This window comes from Lemur catta, chromosome 5 (assembly GCF_020740605.2).
Source record: "Lemur catta isolate mLemCat1 chromosome 5, mLemCat1.pri, whole genome shotgun sequence".
Taxonomy (NCBI): domain Eukaryota; kingdom Metazoa; phylum Chordata; class Mammalia; order Primates; family Lemuridae; genus Lemur; species Lemur catta.
The window spans coordinates 42,462,934-42,481,517 of record NC_059132.1 but is presented as its reverse complement, the minus strand read 5'-3'; the positions used below and the strand labels follow the sequence as shown (position 1 = coordinate 42,481,517).

General features: G+C 40.6%; 1 protein-coding gene across 2 annotated transcripts in view; it reads left to right on the top strand.

Moving 5' to 3' along the window:
- LYRM4 (LYR motif containing 4) overlaps positions 1 to 18,584 on the top strand; it is a 152,899-nt gene that overhangs the window by 30,237 nt on the left and 104,078 nt on the right. For both annotated transcript variants that reach the window (XM_045551630.1, XM_045551629.1), the window contains exon 2: positions 13,677 to 13,797. In XM_045551630.1, the coding sequence (XP_045407586.1) occupies positions 13,677 to 13,797 (121 nt within the window). The remainder of the gene's footprint in view (positions 1 to 13,676; positions 13,798 to 18,584) is intronic.

Genomic DNA, 18,584 nt, shown 5'->3' with positions numbered 1-18,584 from the left:
CAAAACTGTATTTCTGGCAGTCTACTGGACATGTCTACCTTTTGTCTCCTTGTTGCCTCAAAATAAACTGTCTAAAAATAAACTTGTAGAGCCTGTTATTTTTACATACTAAATACTTCTTAATCCATCCCTTCCTCTTTTTCACCATGGTTTAATTCCTCATCATATATATCACCTGGTTATATGTTATCCAACTATATACCTTTCCCCAATCTCTTCTCCCACAAATTGAGCCTTCTCTACTACTGATTTTTCCTTATTGTGGTATATTACTCATTTAATTATGTCAATTGGAACTTAAAAATCATCAACAAATAATGATTATTGTAATAATTTAGGAAGCATAAACTCTAATAAGCAAAAGTAAGTATTGTTAACATGCTGTTGTATTTTCCTTCTAATTTTTCCTATACCTGTATTTTCCATAATTGAGGATTGAGGACATCCTGAATATAAAATTATATCCTTCACTTTAAAAAACTTAACAACAGATGGTAAAGTTAGATTCATAGTTAACATCCACCACCAAAACAAATTGCAGAAAGATCAGAGGTAAACATGAAAAGTTAAACCATAAAAGTTCTCAAGAACACATGGATGAATGGTTTTTAAACTCTCACAATGGAGAAGGCTTTTATACATATGGTATATAACCTAGAAGCCATAACATAAACTTGATCACTTGACTACATAAAAACTGAACATTTCTACATGACAAAAAAAAAATCATAAACAAAGCCAAATGACAACAAACCAGCAAGAACATTGCAGCTCCTCACAAAGGGCTTAGATTCTTAAGACCTTAAATAGGTCTTACAAATTAGTTAAAAAGACCACTCAATTAAGAAAAGGGAGAGGATATAAACAAAGAAGTACAAATGACTTTAAACTTCTAAAAAGCTGGTCAGTATCATTCATAATAAAAAATGTAATTAAAAGTAAAATGAGATGTCATTTTTTAGCTATTAGAATAGCAAAGATCAAAAAGTTTCATGACATTGTGTTGGTAAAGATGTTGGGGAAACAAGCATGCTTATACATTACTGGTGGAAGAACAGGTTGATACAACCTCTACAGGAGGAATTTAGGCAATATCTTGTCAAAACTATAAAATATACATATTCTTTGACCTATCAGTTTCATTTCTGAGAATTGATCCTATAGATATACGTGCATACATGAATATCCATTAATGAAAGGTTGGCTAAATTAATTCTAATTCACCCAGACAATGAATGCTATACAACTATTTTAAAACGTGAGTCAGCTTTATTTGTATTGTTATCAAATGATCACTAAGATATATCTTACTTGAAAAATTAAAATACACAATATGTTTAGAACACGACAATTTGTGAAGAAAAAAATATATACCTAGAGGCTTTAATGTGAATCTAATGTCTCTAGAAAGCTGCTCAAGAAATTGCTAACTGATTGCATCTAGAGAGAAGAACTGGTGGTTTTAGAGACATGAGTGAGAGAGGGACTGATTTTTCACTTTATACCTTGTTTACCTTTGACTTTTGTACCTGTGACTTCAAAGTTTTTTTTGAAACATCTACATTATTAAATAAAAGCTACATAATGCCATAATTTATGTAGCCAATTCTCTATTGTTGAACATCTAAGTAGTTTTTATTTATTTACTTTTGGGGGGGTGGTGCGGGGACAGGATCTCACTGTGTTGCCCGGGTGCTATCATAGCTCACAGTAACCTCAAACTCCTGGGCTTAAGTAATGTTCCCTCTTCAGCCTTCCAAGTAGCTGGGACTCCAGGTGTGTACCACCACACCCAGCTGATTTTTTTTTTCCTTAGAAATGGGGTCTTACTGTGTTGCCCAGGCTGCTCTCGAACTCCTGGCAGCCTCAAGCAGTCCTCCCACCTGGGCCTCTCAAAGTGCTGGGATTACAGGCATGAGCCACCACGTCCAGCTGGTTGTTTCTATTTTTAATGTGTATAAATAATTCTGTAATAAACATTCTGTATCTTTCGTTGTACATATTTCAAGTTATTTTTGCAGGGTAGATTACTAAAAGTAGAATGAATAGATAAAAGATTATGAACATTATTATCAGTTATCATTATTACCCATTATTATTATACTTCCCCACAGGAAATACCAGTTCATGCTCTTACCAACAAGGCGAACCTGTCCCTTTGCCATTTCAAAAACTTCTGTTAATTTGATGAACAGAAAATGATACCTTGTTTAAATTTGCATTTCTTTGATTATGACTGAGGCGGAACATTCACACATAGATACCTGTCTTCCTGAATTTAGTCACTCATTGTGTTCTCTTATGAATTACTGTTTCATACCTCTTATTTATTTACTGTGGTTTTAATGTCATTCTACTAAATTTATATGCTCCATTTGTATGCTAAGGATATTAATCTTGTGTCATATTTGTTTCTAACTGGGTTATGTCTTTAAAAATGAGTAGGAGTTAGCCAAGAAATCCAGCTAGAGGGCACTCCATGTATGGAGAAGTAACAGACCTCAGGGAGAGAGAACTGAGAACACTTTCTTTCCCTATGGCTGGAGTTCTTGGTCCATGGCAGAGGTGCTAGACGGAGCAGGAGAGGTGAACACGAGTCTAGAGAGTCCTATATACCAGTGGTCCCCAACCTTTTTGGCACCAGGGACCGGTTTCATGGAAGACAGTTTTTCCTTAGGCCGGGGCGGGTGGCGGGTGTGTAGGGGTATGAGGGTGGTTTCAGGATGATTCAAGCATATTACATTTATTTTGCAGTCAGACCTCTGTCTACTAATAATAATCTGTATTTGCAGCTGTTCCCCAGCACGAGCATCACTGCCTCAGCTCCACCTCAGATCATCAGGCATTAGATTCTCATGAGGAGCCACAACCTAGATCCTTCGCATACGTAGTTTACAGTAGGGTTCCTGCTCCTATGAGAATCTAATGCCACCACTGATCTGACAGGAGGTGGAGCTTATGCGATGATGGGAGCTATGGGGAGCAACTATAAATACAGATAAAGCTTCGCTGGCTTGTCCACTGCTCACCTCCTGCTGTGCAACCCAGTTCCTGCTAAGCCACAGACTGGTACCTGTCTGCGGCCTGGGGATTGGGGACTGCAGCTGTATACTGTCCGTGCTAATGTATTGACCCTTATCTCTGGATAAAGGAAAACCATTGGGGAATTTTAAACATGGACCTATGTAATAGGTTTTATTTGCAGCTGCCCAAAAACTCAGAAGCTTTGACCTCCAGAATGGATTTTCTCATGGTAATTTCACCTCCTTACTCTACAACCCTTCACTGGACACTGTCCTCCTTTTTGAAACAATTAAACTCAATTATTTCACTTACTCTTAGTGCTTTTATCAATAGCTCTTTCCCTCATGATTCTCTCATCCACTTGTCTTAAGACATGCGTGGTGCTTGAACTATTTATAGGAACACTTCAAGCAGTGCTGAGAGATAAGATGACCTTTTTCAGCTTTGTGATGCCAGAGACAATTTTTTTAAATGCCTTTTCAAATGAATAACAACTTTGCTTATACCAAGTGCTTATCAAAGATTGGATAGAGCTTATTGACCTGTGGAGGAGGAATAGCCTAGGGTTGAAAATCACAGACTGGCATCAGTGGGGTTCAGAAGCCGGCCGTGCCACTTACTGGACATGTGATCTTGGCCTAAATTTTTTTAATCTCTCAAAATCATGGTTTGTGAGGATTAAATGAGGTAAATGTATATCAAGTACTTAGCCCAGTACTCTGTGCATGGTGTCTGTACCATAAATTATTGATATTATTTTGTTATCCCGTTGGACCCTCCACACAGCACCATGGTAGCCAAGCATGGTGGCACGCACCTGTAGTCCCAGCTACTTGGAGGCTGCAGCAAGAGGATCGCTTGAGCCAAGGAGTTCAAAGCTGAACGGAAGTGAGCTATGATGACACCACCATATTCAGCCCCAGTGACAGAGCAAGATCCTGTCTCAAAAAAGAAATAAAAATAAACAGCACTGCGAGTGACTATAGAAAGCAGCCCTTATTTTGAGGATTTTGAAAATAGAAATCTGGGGATATACTTACCTATATTCCATTCAGTACTACCTACTTAAAGTTCTTTCTTTGTCCTTCCTTAAAGTATTTTTTTTTCTGACCTTGGAGTTTAGGGCTTTGTAACTAAATATCTTGGCATTGTCCTCTGGTTGTTAAATCTCAGTGAGTCTTCTCAATTTTTTATAATCAAGTCTGGGACATTTTCTTCCATTATAAATTTAATTGCCTATGCAGTTCAGTTTGTTCACACTTATTATTCATAGGTTATATATCTTTGCCCTATTTTGAAGGTTAATTTTTTCCAAATTTTCTCACCGCCTTATTTAATTTTTCTAAGTTTTAGAGTTGAATCTCTAGTGTATCTTCTATTCTGCTTTCTATAATTCAGTGTTAATTTTTGCTTCTTTCAACTATGTACATATTCTGTGGCATTGTAATCTTATTTTTTTCTTTTGCTTTTCTTAAAAGTGGGCAAATATAACTAATGTACTGTTTATTTTTAGTTTACCTTAAAAGTCAACTTAGGAGTAATTTACTACAACAAAATGCATCCATATTAAGTGGACAGTATAATTTTTTTTGTTTGTTTGAGACAGGTTCTTGCTCTGTTGCCCAGGCTAGAGTGCAATGACATGGCCATAGCTCAGTGCAACCTCAAACTCCTGGGCTCAGGCAATCCTTCCACCCCAGCCTCCTGAGTAGCTGGGACTACAGGCGTGTGTCACCACACCCAGCTAATTTTCTAGTAGAGTCAGGGTCTCCCTTTTTCTCAGGGTGGTCTCAAACTCCAGGCTGCAAGCAATGCTCCCACCTGAGTCTCCCACCTGAGCCTCCCACCTGAGCCAGCTAGGATTATAGGCTTGAGCCACTGTGCCCAGCGCAATGTTTTAAGAAATATATAGGCCTGTGGAAACACCACCCAATCAAGAGAAGAACCATCACATTATACCAGCAAGTCCCCTTGGCCCCTTTGTGTTCACTTTGAATGGCTCTTGTTTCCTATTTCATCTCTGTAGAGATCTCATCACCTACCAGACCCTGAGGTTAATACCCTTGTTATTCTCTACTGTGTACCCAGCACCTGGCATAGTGCTTACATAATAGGCATTTAGTATGTATTTCTTGGGTGAATTCTAATTGTGAATTTTATAATCATTGTCTTTCAGAGGTTATTTCAGTCTTTGTGCCTCAAGTCCTCTTGCATTCTATTTCTTTTGCAGTTTCTTACTTGTTGTGTTTTCCTTATTGATTATTGGTATTTTTCCTGAAGGTGTTCTTGATATTGCCTATGATATTTTGATTAGTTCATTTATTCAGTAAATATTTATTGAGTACCTTCTCTGTGCCAGGCACTTTAGATACAGCAATGAGCAAGAAAGATTAAAATCCCTGCTATGTGGGGCTTACGTTCTAGTGGGAGCTTGCATTTATAAGAAGGAAGCTTTCTGCTGTGTTCTTCACTTTGTTATCTGCCCAGAGTGGTTATGACCTTCAAATGGCCCTTGAGCTTTCTCTCTGCAGGTATTATGATTCATTTTATCGCACAGCACACACATACACACTGTAATCCCAAGGCCATTGCCTTAGTCTAGAAGATAAGAGCCTAAACCAAGATTGATTGAATACAGGGATTTACAAGAAGGAAGAAATTTAGGATGAATCTCCAAGTTTCTGACTTGGGCAGTTGACTGCATGAAGATGCTCCTACCTATAGAAGGAAATACTGGCCATTGGGGCCAATGAGAAGGGAAGGTGGTAACTTCAGTTTCGAATGTGTTCACTTGAAGAATCGGTACTTTTCCTGACAAGTCCAAAAGGCAATTGGGTTACATGGATTTGGACCTCAGAAGGAAGGTCTGGGCTAGAGAAATATTGGTAGCCAATGGCATATATAAAAAATAGTTGAAACCTTGGACACAGACACAATTACTGACAGAGGCTTCATTTTAAATAAAACAGATCCACATAGGGGCCCCAGAGAATGCATGCAGCATATGTGTGGCAGCCAGATGAGGTGAGCCCACAAAAGGAAAGTAGGAAGGAGCAGCTATTAGATCTCAAGCCAAGAGAAGAAACCGACTAGTGAGCCCTCCATCAGTGAAGCAAATATAGATACCTCAGTAAAAGATTGCAAATGCTGTCATTTAGGAAAATTGTTGATTTGAAAAGATCTTATTTTTATTAAAAATTGTGATAATTTTTTAAATTACCTAAAGCTGGTGATCTGTGTATGCCCCGGGTGCCCTTTAGATACTAAGACTTTATAAATCTTAAGACTTGACTTCTACACGTGAAAAGATAACAATGTCGTGCAAGCATGGGACATAGTCTATTCAGATGACGTAGCCTCAGGTGCGTAAGGGTGGACGATGATGTGGCAGCAGCAGCACGGTCTCCTCTGGGCCTGTGGAATGTGGAGGCATGCTAGAATGAAGCAGCTTCCTCTTAGTGACTGTAAAAGAAGCACTGTCTTCAGGGCAGGGCACCTTTCAGTTAAGGCAAGTGGGTGGAGGACACGTCCTTCCAAGGAGGGGGATGGCAGTTGGTCCCAAAGAGGCCAATAGAAAAGGATACTTGATTTCGAGTTGGAGAGGAGGCAGAAAAGGCACAGATATGTTTACAGAATGGATAAGCAGAGAAATCAGTGTTTGTGATTTCCCACTGACAGTACAGGACAGATCCTCCAAACAGAAAATAAGCAAAGAAATAATGGACTTAAATAGAATGCTAGAACAAATGGGCCTGACTGACATCTACAGAACATTCTACCCGAAATCCACTGAATATACATTCTTCTCATCAGCTCACGGGATAGTCTCTAAGATTGACCATATCGTAGGACATAAAGCATGTCTTAAAAAATTTAAAAAAATAGAAATCATACCATGCATCTTCTCAGATCACAATGGAATAAAAGTAATAATGAACCCTAACAGAAACTCTCATTCCTACTCAAAGTCATAGAAGCTAAACAACCTTCTCCTGAAGATTATTTTATAAAGGAAGAAATCAACTCAGAAATCAAAAGTTTCTTTGAATTAAATGACAAAGGAGACACAACTTATCAAAATCTATGGGACACAGCTAAAGCAGTCCTGAGAACAAAATTCATTTCCATAAATCCCTATATCAAAAAGACAGAAAACCTACAAATAGACGACTTAGTGAATAGACTCAAAGAGCTGGAGAAAGAAGAACAGACTGACCCCAAACCCAGCAGAAGGCGAGAAATTATTAAGATCAAATCAGAATTAAATGAAAAGGACAACAAAAATACCATAAGGGAAATTAACAAAACAAAAAGTTAGTTCTTTGAAAAGATAAACAAAATAGACACACCACTGGCTAAACTAACCAAGAGCAGAAAAGAAAATTCCCTAATAACTTCCATCAGGAACATGAAAGGAGAAATCACAACCGATGCCACAGAGATACACGATATCATCTATGAATTCTACAAGAATCTTTATGCACACAAACTGGAAAATGTGGAGGAAATGGACAATTTTTTAGAAACACATAGCCTTCCCAAGCTCAATCAGGAAAAAAAAGAATTCCTCAATAGACCACTATCAAAAACTGAAATTGAAACAGCAATAAAAAACCTTCCCAAAAAGAAAAGTCCTGGTCCAGATGGGTTCACACCTGTATTTTACCACACATACAAAGATGAACTGGTGCCCATCCTGCATAAACTATTCTCCAATATCGAGAAGGATGGAATTCTCCCCAAAACATTTTACCAAGCCAATATAACATTGACACCAAAACCAGGAAAGGATGCAACAAAAAAAGAAAACTACAGACCAATTTCTCTCATGAACATAGATGCAAAAATTCTCAATAAAATCCTAGCAAATCGTATCCAAGTGCTTATTAAAAACATAATTCATCACGACCAAGTAGGCTTCATCCCAGAGATGCAGGGGTGGTTCAACGTACGAAAATCTATAAATGTAATTCACCACATAAATAGAAGCAAAAATAAAGACCATATGATCCTCTCAATAGATGCAGAAAAAGCATTTGACAAAATTCAACACCCTTTTATGATAAGAACGCTTAACAACATAGGCATAAACGGGACCTACCTAAAAATGATACAAGCCATATATGACAAACCCACAGCCACCATCATACTGAACGGGGAAAAACTGAAAGCATTCCCATTCAGAACTGGAACCAGAGAAGGCTGCCCACTGTCCCCATTACTTTTCAACATAGTATTGGAAGTTCTTGCGAGAGCTATCAGGCAAGAGAGCAGAATCAAGGGTGTCCAAATAGGGACAGAAGAGATCAAACTCTCACTCTTCACTGATGATATGATGTTGTATCTGGAAAACCCCAAGGATTCAACCAAGAGACTCCTGGAATTCATTAATGAATTCAGTAAAGTCTCAGGTTACAAAAACAATACACACAAATCAGAGGCATTCATATATGCCAGTAACATTCAATCGGAGAACCAAATTAAGGACTCAATACCTTTCAAACTAGCAACAAAGAAAATAAAATATCTAGGAATATATTTAACTAAAGAGGTAAAGGACCTCTATAGAGAGAACTATGAAACACTAAGGAAGGAAATTACAGAACATGTAAATAGGTGGAAATCCATACCATGCTCGTGGATTGGAAGAATCAACATTGTTAAAATGTTTATACTACCCAAAGTAATCTATAGATTCAATGCAATTCCTGTTAAATTACCAACATCATTTTTCACAGATTTAGAAAAAATAATTATACGCTTTGTATGGAATCAGAGAAGACCCCGTATAGCAAAAGCAATTTTAAGTAATAAAAACAAAATGGGAGGTATTGATTTGCCAGACTTCAAACTATACTACAAAGCTGTGGTTCTTAAAACTGCCTGGTATTGGCACAAGGGCAGGGACAGAGACCAGTGGAACAGAACAGAAAATCCAAATATAAAACCATCCTCATATAGCCATCTAATCTTTGACAAAATAGACAAAAACATACTCTGGGGACAAGAATCCCTATTCAATAAATGGTGCTGGGAAAACTGGATAGCCACATGTAGAAGACTGAAACAGGACCCACAGATTTCACCTCTCACAAAAATCAAATCACGGTGGATAACAGATTTAAACCTTAAATGAGAAACGATTAGAATTCTAGAAGAAAATGTAGGAAAGACTCTTACAGACATTGGTCTAGGCAAAGAATTTATGGAGAAGACCCCTAAGGCCATCATAGCAACAACAAAAATAAACCAATGGGACCTGATTAAATTAAAAAGCTTCTGCACAGCCAAAGAAACAGTCACGAAAATAAACAGACAGCCTACAGAATGGGAAAAAATTTTCACATACTACACATCAGATAAAGGACTGATAACAAGAATCTATTTAGAACTCAGGAAAATCAGCAAGAAAAAATCAAACAACCCTATCAAAAAGTGGGCAAACGACATGAATAGAAATTTTTCAAAAGAAGATATAAGAATGGCTAAGAAACATATGAAAAAATGCTCAACATCCCTAATTATCAGGGAAATGCAAATCAAAACCACAATGAGATATCACTTAACTCCGGTGAGAATGGCCTTTATCAAAAAGTCCCAAAACAACACATGTTGGCGTGGATGCAGAGAGACAGGAACACTCATACACTGGTGGCGGGACTGCAAACTAGTGCAACCCCTGTGGAAAGCATTATGGAGATACCTTAAACAGATTCAAGTAGACCTACCATTCGATCCAGCAATCCCATTATTGGGCATCTACCCAAAGGAACAAAAGTCATTCTATAACAAAGACACCTGTACCCGAATGTTTCTAGCAGCACAATTCACAATTGCAAAGATGTGGAAACAACCCAAATGCCCATCAATCCACGAATGGATTAGTAAACTGTGGTATATGTATACCATGGAGTATTACTCAGGTATAAGAAATAACGGTGATACGACATCTCTTTGGTTCTCCTGGAGAGAGTTGGAACCCATTCTATTAAGTGAAGTATCCCAAGAATGGAAAAACAAGCATCACATGTATTCACCAGAAAATTGGTTTCCCTGATCATCTCCTAAATGCACATTGGGGAAGGATACCAATTGGATATCAGACTGAGACAGAGGGTGGGGGGAGGTGATGGGTGTACGCCTACATGATGAGTGCATTGCACACCATCTGAGGAATGGTCATGCTTGAAGGTGCTGACTCTGGGGGGTGGGGGGAGGGGATGGAGGTATGACTACATGGTGAGTTCCAGATGCACTGTCTGGAGAATGGACACGCTTGAGACTCTGACTCGGGGACGGGCAGTACATGGACAATGTATATAACCTGAGCTTTTGTACCCCCATGATGAGCTGAAATAAAAAAAAAAAAAAAAAAAAGAATGACAGAAATGAGAGGCATTACATTAGCTGGTTTCCAGATCACAGGTTGGATGCTAAAGCTGGTGTGAGCCTCCAAGTGCTTGGAGGCTGGGACTGTGGCCTGCATTTGTCTGACAGTGATTCTGGGAGGGGAGAGAGTCAAGCAGGACCTCAACTAAGGAGTGTCATTACTGCCTGCTGTGCTGCTTTGCACCTGGGAAATTGGCATAAGTGGGGGAATCTCAGAAAGTACAATCCTTGCAGTAGTGAAAGGACAGCCAGTACAAGAACACTTTGGATCCGATGGCAGACTGAAAGGCAAAGGCTAGGGTGGAGAAGGAAAGCCAAACAGGAGTCTCCTGCACAAAACAGCGCTAAGAACCTCCCAAGCTTCCGGAGGGGAGAGAGAGCAGTATCTGTGAGCTGCATCGCCTTCATGTTTCTGTGGATGCATTCTGCTTCCTCGTGTTTGGTTCTGTTGCCCTTTCTGTGTTAATTTTTCATACCTTATTTCAAACAGCATCTGACTCGTATTAGGATCATTGTGTAGCAGCTGGATGCCATTTTCTTTGCAGCATCTGCACATTTTTCTTTGAAATGTTTTTGTTCAGTGATATAGTCAAGAGGCTGATAGCCAGAATGTGTTCAAGGATAAATGGTTTACCTTAATAGCAGGCAAAAAGAAAAAAAATACAAATGATAAGAACCAAGGAAGAGGGTAGGATTGAAATAACTGGTGGTAAGCCCTCTCCCACCAAATTTAAGGATTCAGCCAGATTTGTGTTTACCCTCCCAAAATTGTGATCATTTGAAATAAGAATTCATACAACTGAGAAATAAACTTGATGCAGTAGTAGCTCCTTTTGTGATTCAGAGCCAGTCAAAGGCCTTCCCTCAGTGCAGAGTAACATCTCATGCTGTAAGTGCTGCAGGAGGAGGAGCAAGAGAGGGTGGAGGGAACCATTACATCATTCACTTCAAAGGTGCATCCAAAATTTGAACCAGGACTCTTGATTGCTTTAGACACATTTAATTTTAAGGTCTAGAGCTTCATTTCTGTAGGTAAGGACTTGGGAGAACTGAGGAGACAAACAAGAATGTGCAGCAGAATATTCTGCCTCTGGACCTCGAGCTCAATTGATATAAATTGTGGGTGTCTTAAACTATTTTCTAATGTCCTTAAACTTGGGAGGGACTTAGGTCTTTACATTCCAAGCAGTACTTTTTCTTTCTTAGCTATTCTGGGCTAGAGAATAGTGAAAAATGAGTTCAGTGATTACTACTATTGCCCATTTTGTTTTCCAAAACAATGGATGATTCCCTGAGGTAAATTTATGTTATAAAGCCAATTTTGCACATGGAACAAAATATTAGAATTAAATTATTTTGTCCCCTCTCTGCTGCCATGACTGCCAAAAAAGAAACTGTTTTGGAGGAATGTGTGGATGCCAGGAAGAGCAGCAATACTGTTATTAGTATGTAAATAACCATTCTATGCTGAGCAAGAAAGCACGCCAGACATTGCTGTTAATTTACCTAGCTGCTATCTAAAATCTTGTTAGATTAGCAGCTGCACCTGAGGAGAATCTATATCTGATTTATTCTATTAGTAAAATCCCCTCATATCCCTTTATAAGTGAATTAGCGCCAGCTATGTAAAGGCTGGTAGTGCATGGATTTCATCTCCAATCATTGTAGCCCTTTAAGGTTGCTACTGAGCACTCAGAGGCTCCTCTGCAAACACTCCAGCTGGTTACGGAGGGTTAAGATCAAAGTCTCAGCAGTGGCTTAAGTTCTGAAAGTGTTGAGTTCCTGAACTCTTCTGTTCTCTTTTGTGGTTCCTAATGTTACAAAATTTAGTGTTACTCTTGCTTTTAAATGCAAATACTCCTGGCATTTGAATTTTTAATGTAAAATTTCTTTTTACTTTAGAAAAGTTTGTCTAAAGCAAAATTTGTCCTCTCTAAAGTAAGGTTTCCCAATAATTTATATGCATTTCCAAGCACCCACCCCCTAACTCCCAAGGAAATTGATTTCCCCATTTCTCTAATTTCTTTGTTTCTATTTCCGTTCTTCTATTGTTACTAATAGTATCACATGGATTCTTTAACTGGTGTTTAAAGTAAAAAGCAGAGCCATCAGTGATTATTAAAAGGACTGGACAAGATGACCTCCGATGTATCTGACTTAGGCTGCTTCTCCCTGGTCTCTTGTCTTCCAAGCTGGAATAGATGGGGTGGGCATGGGAGTTAAGACCACGGCTGTCTGAGTGTGGGAATTTGTCTGGTTAAGGACACTTGAGTTGTCTGTTGTGGCTAATTATCCCGACCACTCTACCCTCTCTACACTATGGTATGAACCTAAGGATGTGGAACGAAGGTGAGGCCATGACCTGAGGAAAGGGGAATACCAATTGCATTGAGATATAACAAGAATAATAACAAGAAGAATAGCTTTCATTTATTGAGTCTTTCTGTGTGCCAGGCTTTGGGCCAAATTCCAGACACACATTATAAAGCCTAATCCTCCCAGCAGCCCTGAGCAGTATGATGCCTTTTTGACAGAAGAGGAAACATGGCCTTATGTTAAGAAGCTTGCCCAAGTTCACACAAACAGTAGCAGCTGAAGCAAGGATACAAACCCAAGCCTGTGTGATTCGAAAGCCTTGCTCTGGAACTGCTGTCCTGTGCTGCAAATGATCTTTATCTGGTTGGGGGTGCTGGTGGTAGATGTGTACGGATGTATGCACTTTCATTATGGAGAAAAGCATCTGGGCATAATCCACGGTTTCAGCTATGGTGGGATCCTAATGTGGACAGCAGCCTCACATTTTATGGTACAGAAACAGAAGTGAGAGCCAAAAGGTGGTGCAGGGATTGGAAAGCTAACCTGAGTCTGGCATAGATCACTATCTTGGTACATGCATCTGTGATGCATCATTTAACCTCTGAATTCTTGATTTGTCTCTGTACACTAGAGGTTCAATTACCCATGTTAATGGAGGGAAGCCAGACGTGAATAACACTAAAGAAGCAGTAATCTAAGGAGCATTTCAGTAACAGTTTGCCATTTGTATGTGACTTGTTTACTATAGATTTATTTTCCTAAATCTGTTTGCTTAGTCATCCCAGAATGGTAATGGATCAGCTATCCCATGAGAAAAGATCAAAGTGGATTATCCATAGTGGAAGATTAGGTAGTTAATTCTAAAGGAAGAGCTTTTAAATTCATTTAAAAGGATAGTCCCAAGACATGCTGACACGTTTTCTTTTTTTTCCTGTGAATTCATTTAGAACATATGCTGTCAGGAGGATAAGAGATGCCTTCAGAGAAAATAAAAATGTGAAGGATCCTGTAGAAATTCAAACCCTAGTGAATAAAGCCAAAAGAGACCTTGGAATAATTCGTCGACAGGTAAGATGTTTCGATGATGGACTGTTTTTCATTAAGAGCTTTAAGCTTTGACATATCCTCCTTGATTAGACATCACTGCTTTTGATGTTTGTGATTTACAGAGCAGGATCCTGAAACTCTGTTCCTTTTACTAATACAGACATAGAAAGATGAAGTCTCCTATAATCAAACTCAGGGAGAACATAAAAGAAAATATCAGCTTTCCATAATTTCCGAGGAACGCATCTTTCTGGGAAGCTGAGTTCTCACAGTTTACTAAGCATTGATGCTTTAAGTATGAGACACTTCAGTATAACTTTTTTTAATCTAAGCCTTTGTAAGATGTATTGCATGTATACTTAGACATAGTTTGAAATATAAATATATCCTCACTTTCCTAGAATTTAATCATAATCCAAGATAAGTCGAATGTTGCCCTTTTCTTGAAGATAGCATCATGGGTGATGAACCTGAATTACGCTGCCACACGGGAGGTGCCCTGCAAGTGCAGACGGTGGAAACCACAGCTACTTGAGTGCTGATCCCATAAAGGACCCTGCAGGGTGTTTTTGTTTTCATTTTGTGGAAGTGCCAGGGACCACCTTGATTTGTGCTTGCTTGTCTCTTTCTCATGACGTGGGTGGGGCATGTGCAGCGCCGTGGCCTCCAGGGTGCTCAGATGTGTCTGTTGTCCGCAAGAGTAATCAGAGCATCAAAGGCTAAAGCAGCCTTCTATGGATTGGTGTTTCTTGCTCTTTAAAAAATCACCCTTTTTGCTGTTTTTCTTTGATTTAGCAACAGTCACACCATAAGCTCCATTTCTGCTTCCATTCGTTTTTCTCTCTTAATTGCAATAAATTTGTTTATAAAGTGTGAAGGGGAAAACCCCTTGCTATTTTTATAAGTTCTGCTCAGGGTTTGGAAAGGGCTTCTTTAGTATCATCAGGAGATGCCAGCCTGGCTGACGTGGCATCACAATCTTTCCCTGATCCTTCAAGCCTGTCTTTAAACAGAATTCAAAAAGGAAGCAATGTTCAAAACCGTAGTTTTCATTTTATGTCAAGATTAGAAGTCCTGTTATGTTGCCTACATGATGAACAGTTCCTTCTAGAATAACATTTCCGATTCTAATAACCGTCTTTGAGTTCTATAGTTATCTAGCAATGGAATAACTTTGCCACATTGGGACAGGCCTACGAAATGATCTTTAAGTAAAGGCATGAAAGGTAGTCAGAAAAAGCAACTGATCTGCACATTTGCACATACTTGACATTTTGAAAACTCTAGAACAATGGCATTTTCCAGTCACCAGTGGTTGAATTTTATAGAATACTTTAGCAGTGGAACTTAGAAAAACAAGCAGCCTGAGTCCTTATTTTGCATAAATTCAGAGAGATTCAGTTCTTTGGCACTTTTTCTGCATAGAGGTTGGCAAGCATCTCCAAAACAGGCAGGTTTTGTCTTTAATGTAAAGTTATTCAGAGTATACACTGCTTAGAAAAGGGACCTGTAAATCATGTCTGCCACGATTTCTTCTGTGATGTCTAATTGTCTGTGTCACTTCTTGCTTTGAAATGCTAAAACTACCCTTTCAACAACAACAAAAAAGACTAGACTGGCCCTCATCCTGCATCCCAGTGTGTCCGCACTCAAAACAGATGCAAACGTCACTGGAGCGTTGGACGGTGTGCAGGGCGAGGGTGCCCTCCCCAGGACAGCCTGGCCACTGCACCTTCCTGGTGGGGAAATGCAGGCTGCCTACTGTCCAGGCCAGGGCTTCCACAGTACTCTCATAGAACAGCATGTTACCACTTCCTCAGAGGGGCTCTGACAAACAAAACTGTTCTCATTCTGTCGGAAGGCTACTTACTCATGTATCAGCATCTGGGAAATTTCTGCTCACTTCCCCTTCACATCAAGACTCTTCTTGAATCCACATGGAGCATTTACCGTGGTCAGAGTATGAGATGTGGCAGACCCCTGAGCCACCTCTACAAGCTGGTTTAAGCTGACTTTGGACTACATGCCTAAAATGAGGTAGAGGGTCTGTATTCCTTCACACCGTCCCCTGCACTGGCTGATGTAGTAGCCTTCTAACTTGCCCCATACCCACCCCAAGGTCCATTCTCCACACACCACCACCACAGTGATCTCTTCAAAAGAAAGAACCAGGCCAGGTGTGGTGGCTCATGCCTGTAATTCTAGCACTCTAGGAGGCCGAGGCAGGAGGATCGCTTGAGGCCAGGAGTTCAAGACCAACCTGAGCAAGAACAAGACCCCATCTCTAAAACAAGTTTAAAAATTAGCCGGGCATGGTGGTGCACATCTTTAGTCCCAGGTGTACAGGAGGCTGAGGCAAGAGGATCTCTTGAGCCCAGGCGTTTGAGGTTGCTGTGAGCTATGACAAGGCCACTACACTGTAACCCAAGTGACAGAGTGAGACCCTGTGAAAAGAAAGAAAGAAAAAAAGGATTAGATCAGGCTACTCCCTTGCTTAACATCCTCCAGGGGCTTCATAGCACTCTGATTATAAAATCTGAAGTTTTTATGAGGTCCTCGAGGCCTTCATTGCTCTCCTCTCCCTCACTCACACTATTCCGTTGACCTTCTTACTGCCCCAGTGCACACCAGCTTGTTCCCATCTCAGAGCCTTTGCACCCTCTGCCTGGAGGAGCCCCTCCCCGGGTTTTCCCGTAGCTCCCTTCCCCTTTTCAGCCTGGCCTGTGCTCAGGTTTCACCTTCTGCACTGCCTAGAACAGCCGCCCTCCCTCGCCCTGTCTTCGTTTTCCTTACAGCACTTATCAGTACCTGAGATAACATTACTCCTTGCCTTGTCTATTTTCTCCCTTGTCTGTGATACAGTAGGGGCCACAAGGTTGGGATTCTTGCCTGGCCTGTCGTCGTCACCTGGTGGGCAAGAGCATGGACTTTGGGGCCAGCCTGCCTGTGTTAGAATCCTGACTCAGCCTACTAGCTAGTGACCCTAAGCAAGATAGTAACCTCTCAGTGCCTAATGCTAATGTCACAGGAGAACAGAGTGGGTGGCAGTGATCAAGCAGGCTAACATATGCACAGCCAGCATCATGCACATGCTTACTGCTGTCATTCTCCACAAGACCTAGAGCAGCCCCACAGAGAGTTGACTCCAAGTAAGCTATTTGTTGACTGAATGAATGCAGGAAGAATTGTCCCCTGAGATCTACACCTCAGTCAATGGGTCTGTACCATCCAAATTATGATGTCTTATTGGCCACCCAGAACCTCCCTCCTGAAGGAATGATCTATGAAAGGAAAACAGAAATCTGGTGGGGATCTTGACATATTACCCTCATGAGCTGTGATACTCTTGGTATCAAGTCTCTCTTCCACTTGAGCATTTGGACCCGACTCCTACCCCACCAGGGTGCACGTGGATCTCAGTGTTACATCTCCATGGATGAGGAAGCCCATGGCCACTTTTCCAGCTGCCAGAAACACACTATAAGGCAGCACTTACACAGAAATCCTCTAACCTAAAACTCACCTGCTTCCCTGCTTTCTACTTGCTCTTCAGAGTGTGGCTTCCTCAGCCATGTCAGTCAGCGGTGGTGCTGATAATACCCACTCACCCCGTGAGCCTCGTAAGATTTTTCAGATTTTAAAGGAAGTCACTGAACAAAAATGTTCTGTTTTTCTGGCTAGAGAAACTGAGGTGTAGGAAAGCCGGATGCCTGTCCAAGGCCACATGGCCAGACATGAGCTCAAGGCTTCTAATTCCTTAAAGCAAATTCAGAAGTTCAAGAACATGAGCTTCTAAGTCAGTAGAAACTGAAGGATAAATCATCTCCCATTTTGTTCCCAAGATATTTAAGGAACACATAAACTTAGGTCAGCCTCTCCTCAGTGGTCATACACTCTTCCTTCATATCCTGAATGTGCAAGATGTTTAGTCTTTGTTGTGACAACCCTGAAGGACCCTAGCCTTTGTTTTGACAACCCTGAAGGACCCTAGCTAGCAGCAGCATTTCTTTTTTTTTTTTTTTTGTGGGCATCATTATGCTGGCTAACTTTTCCTACTTTTGATAGAGACAGGGTCTCGCTCTTGCTTAGGCTGGTCTTAAACTCCTGACCTCAAGTGATCCTCCTGCCTCAGCCTCCCAGAGTGCTAGGATTACAGGTGTGAGCCACCGCGCCCGTCCTACATCAGCTTTTCTTATTAGCCTTCACACAGCTGCTCAGGGTCACTCTCGTCTCAAGGAGAGGCAGGTGGCTTTTCTTCTGTGATGAGCAAGTCAGCCTCCTTTCGCCCATTCTCCATGATTATGGCCCAGTCAATAAAAGCCAAACATACGCTTGTTCTTTCCTTACCGTTCTTGGAGCACTCTCCCCCTGAAAGTTACAATCCAGTCTGTCAGTCACAAATCTCTTTCCAGCTATATGCACCATATCATATAACCCAGGACTAGCAGAGACACTCAGTAAACTACCATTATTTCAGTATAAGATAATTCTGAAAAGACAGATTGACCCTGGTAGCTCTTATGGATTCATCCTCCATGTTGAAGGCAAGTTCTGGACTAGCGCCCACTAAATCTAGCTTCCCTGTCTGCCTCCCAGGTGGAATCAGAAAGGTTGGAGAAGACTTTTGTGTCCATGCCAGCTGGAGCTAGAAAAAAGGGACAAAGCTGGGCTGTGTGCAGTCGGGCAGACAGCTCTCGAACAATCTGGGCAGCAAGGAAGTGCGGAAGGATTTCTATGTCAGACAATAAGCAGGGCTTCTTCGGTGTTTCACATCAGAAAGATAAGCAAGAAAGTCAGCCAGATTTTGC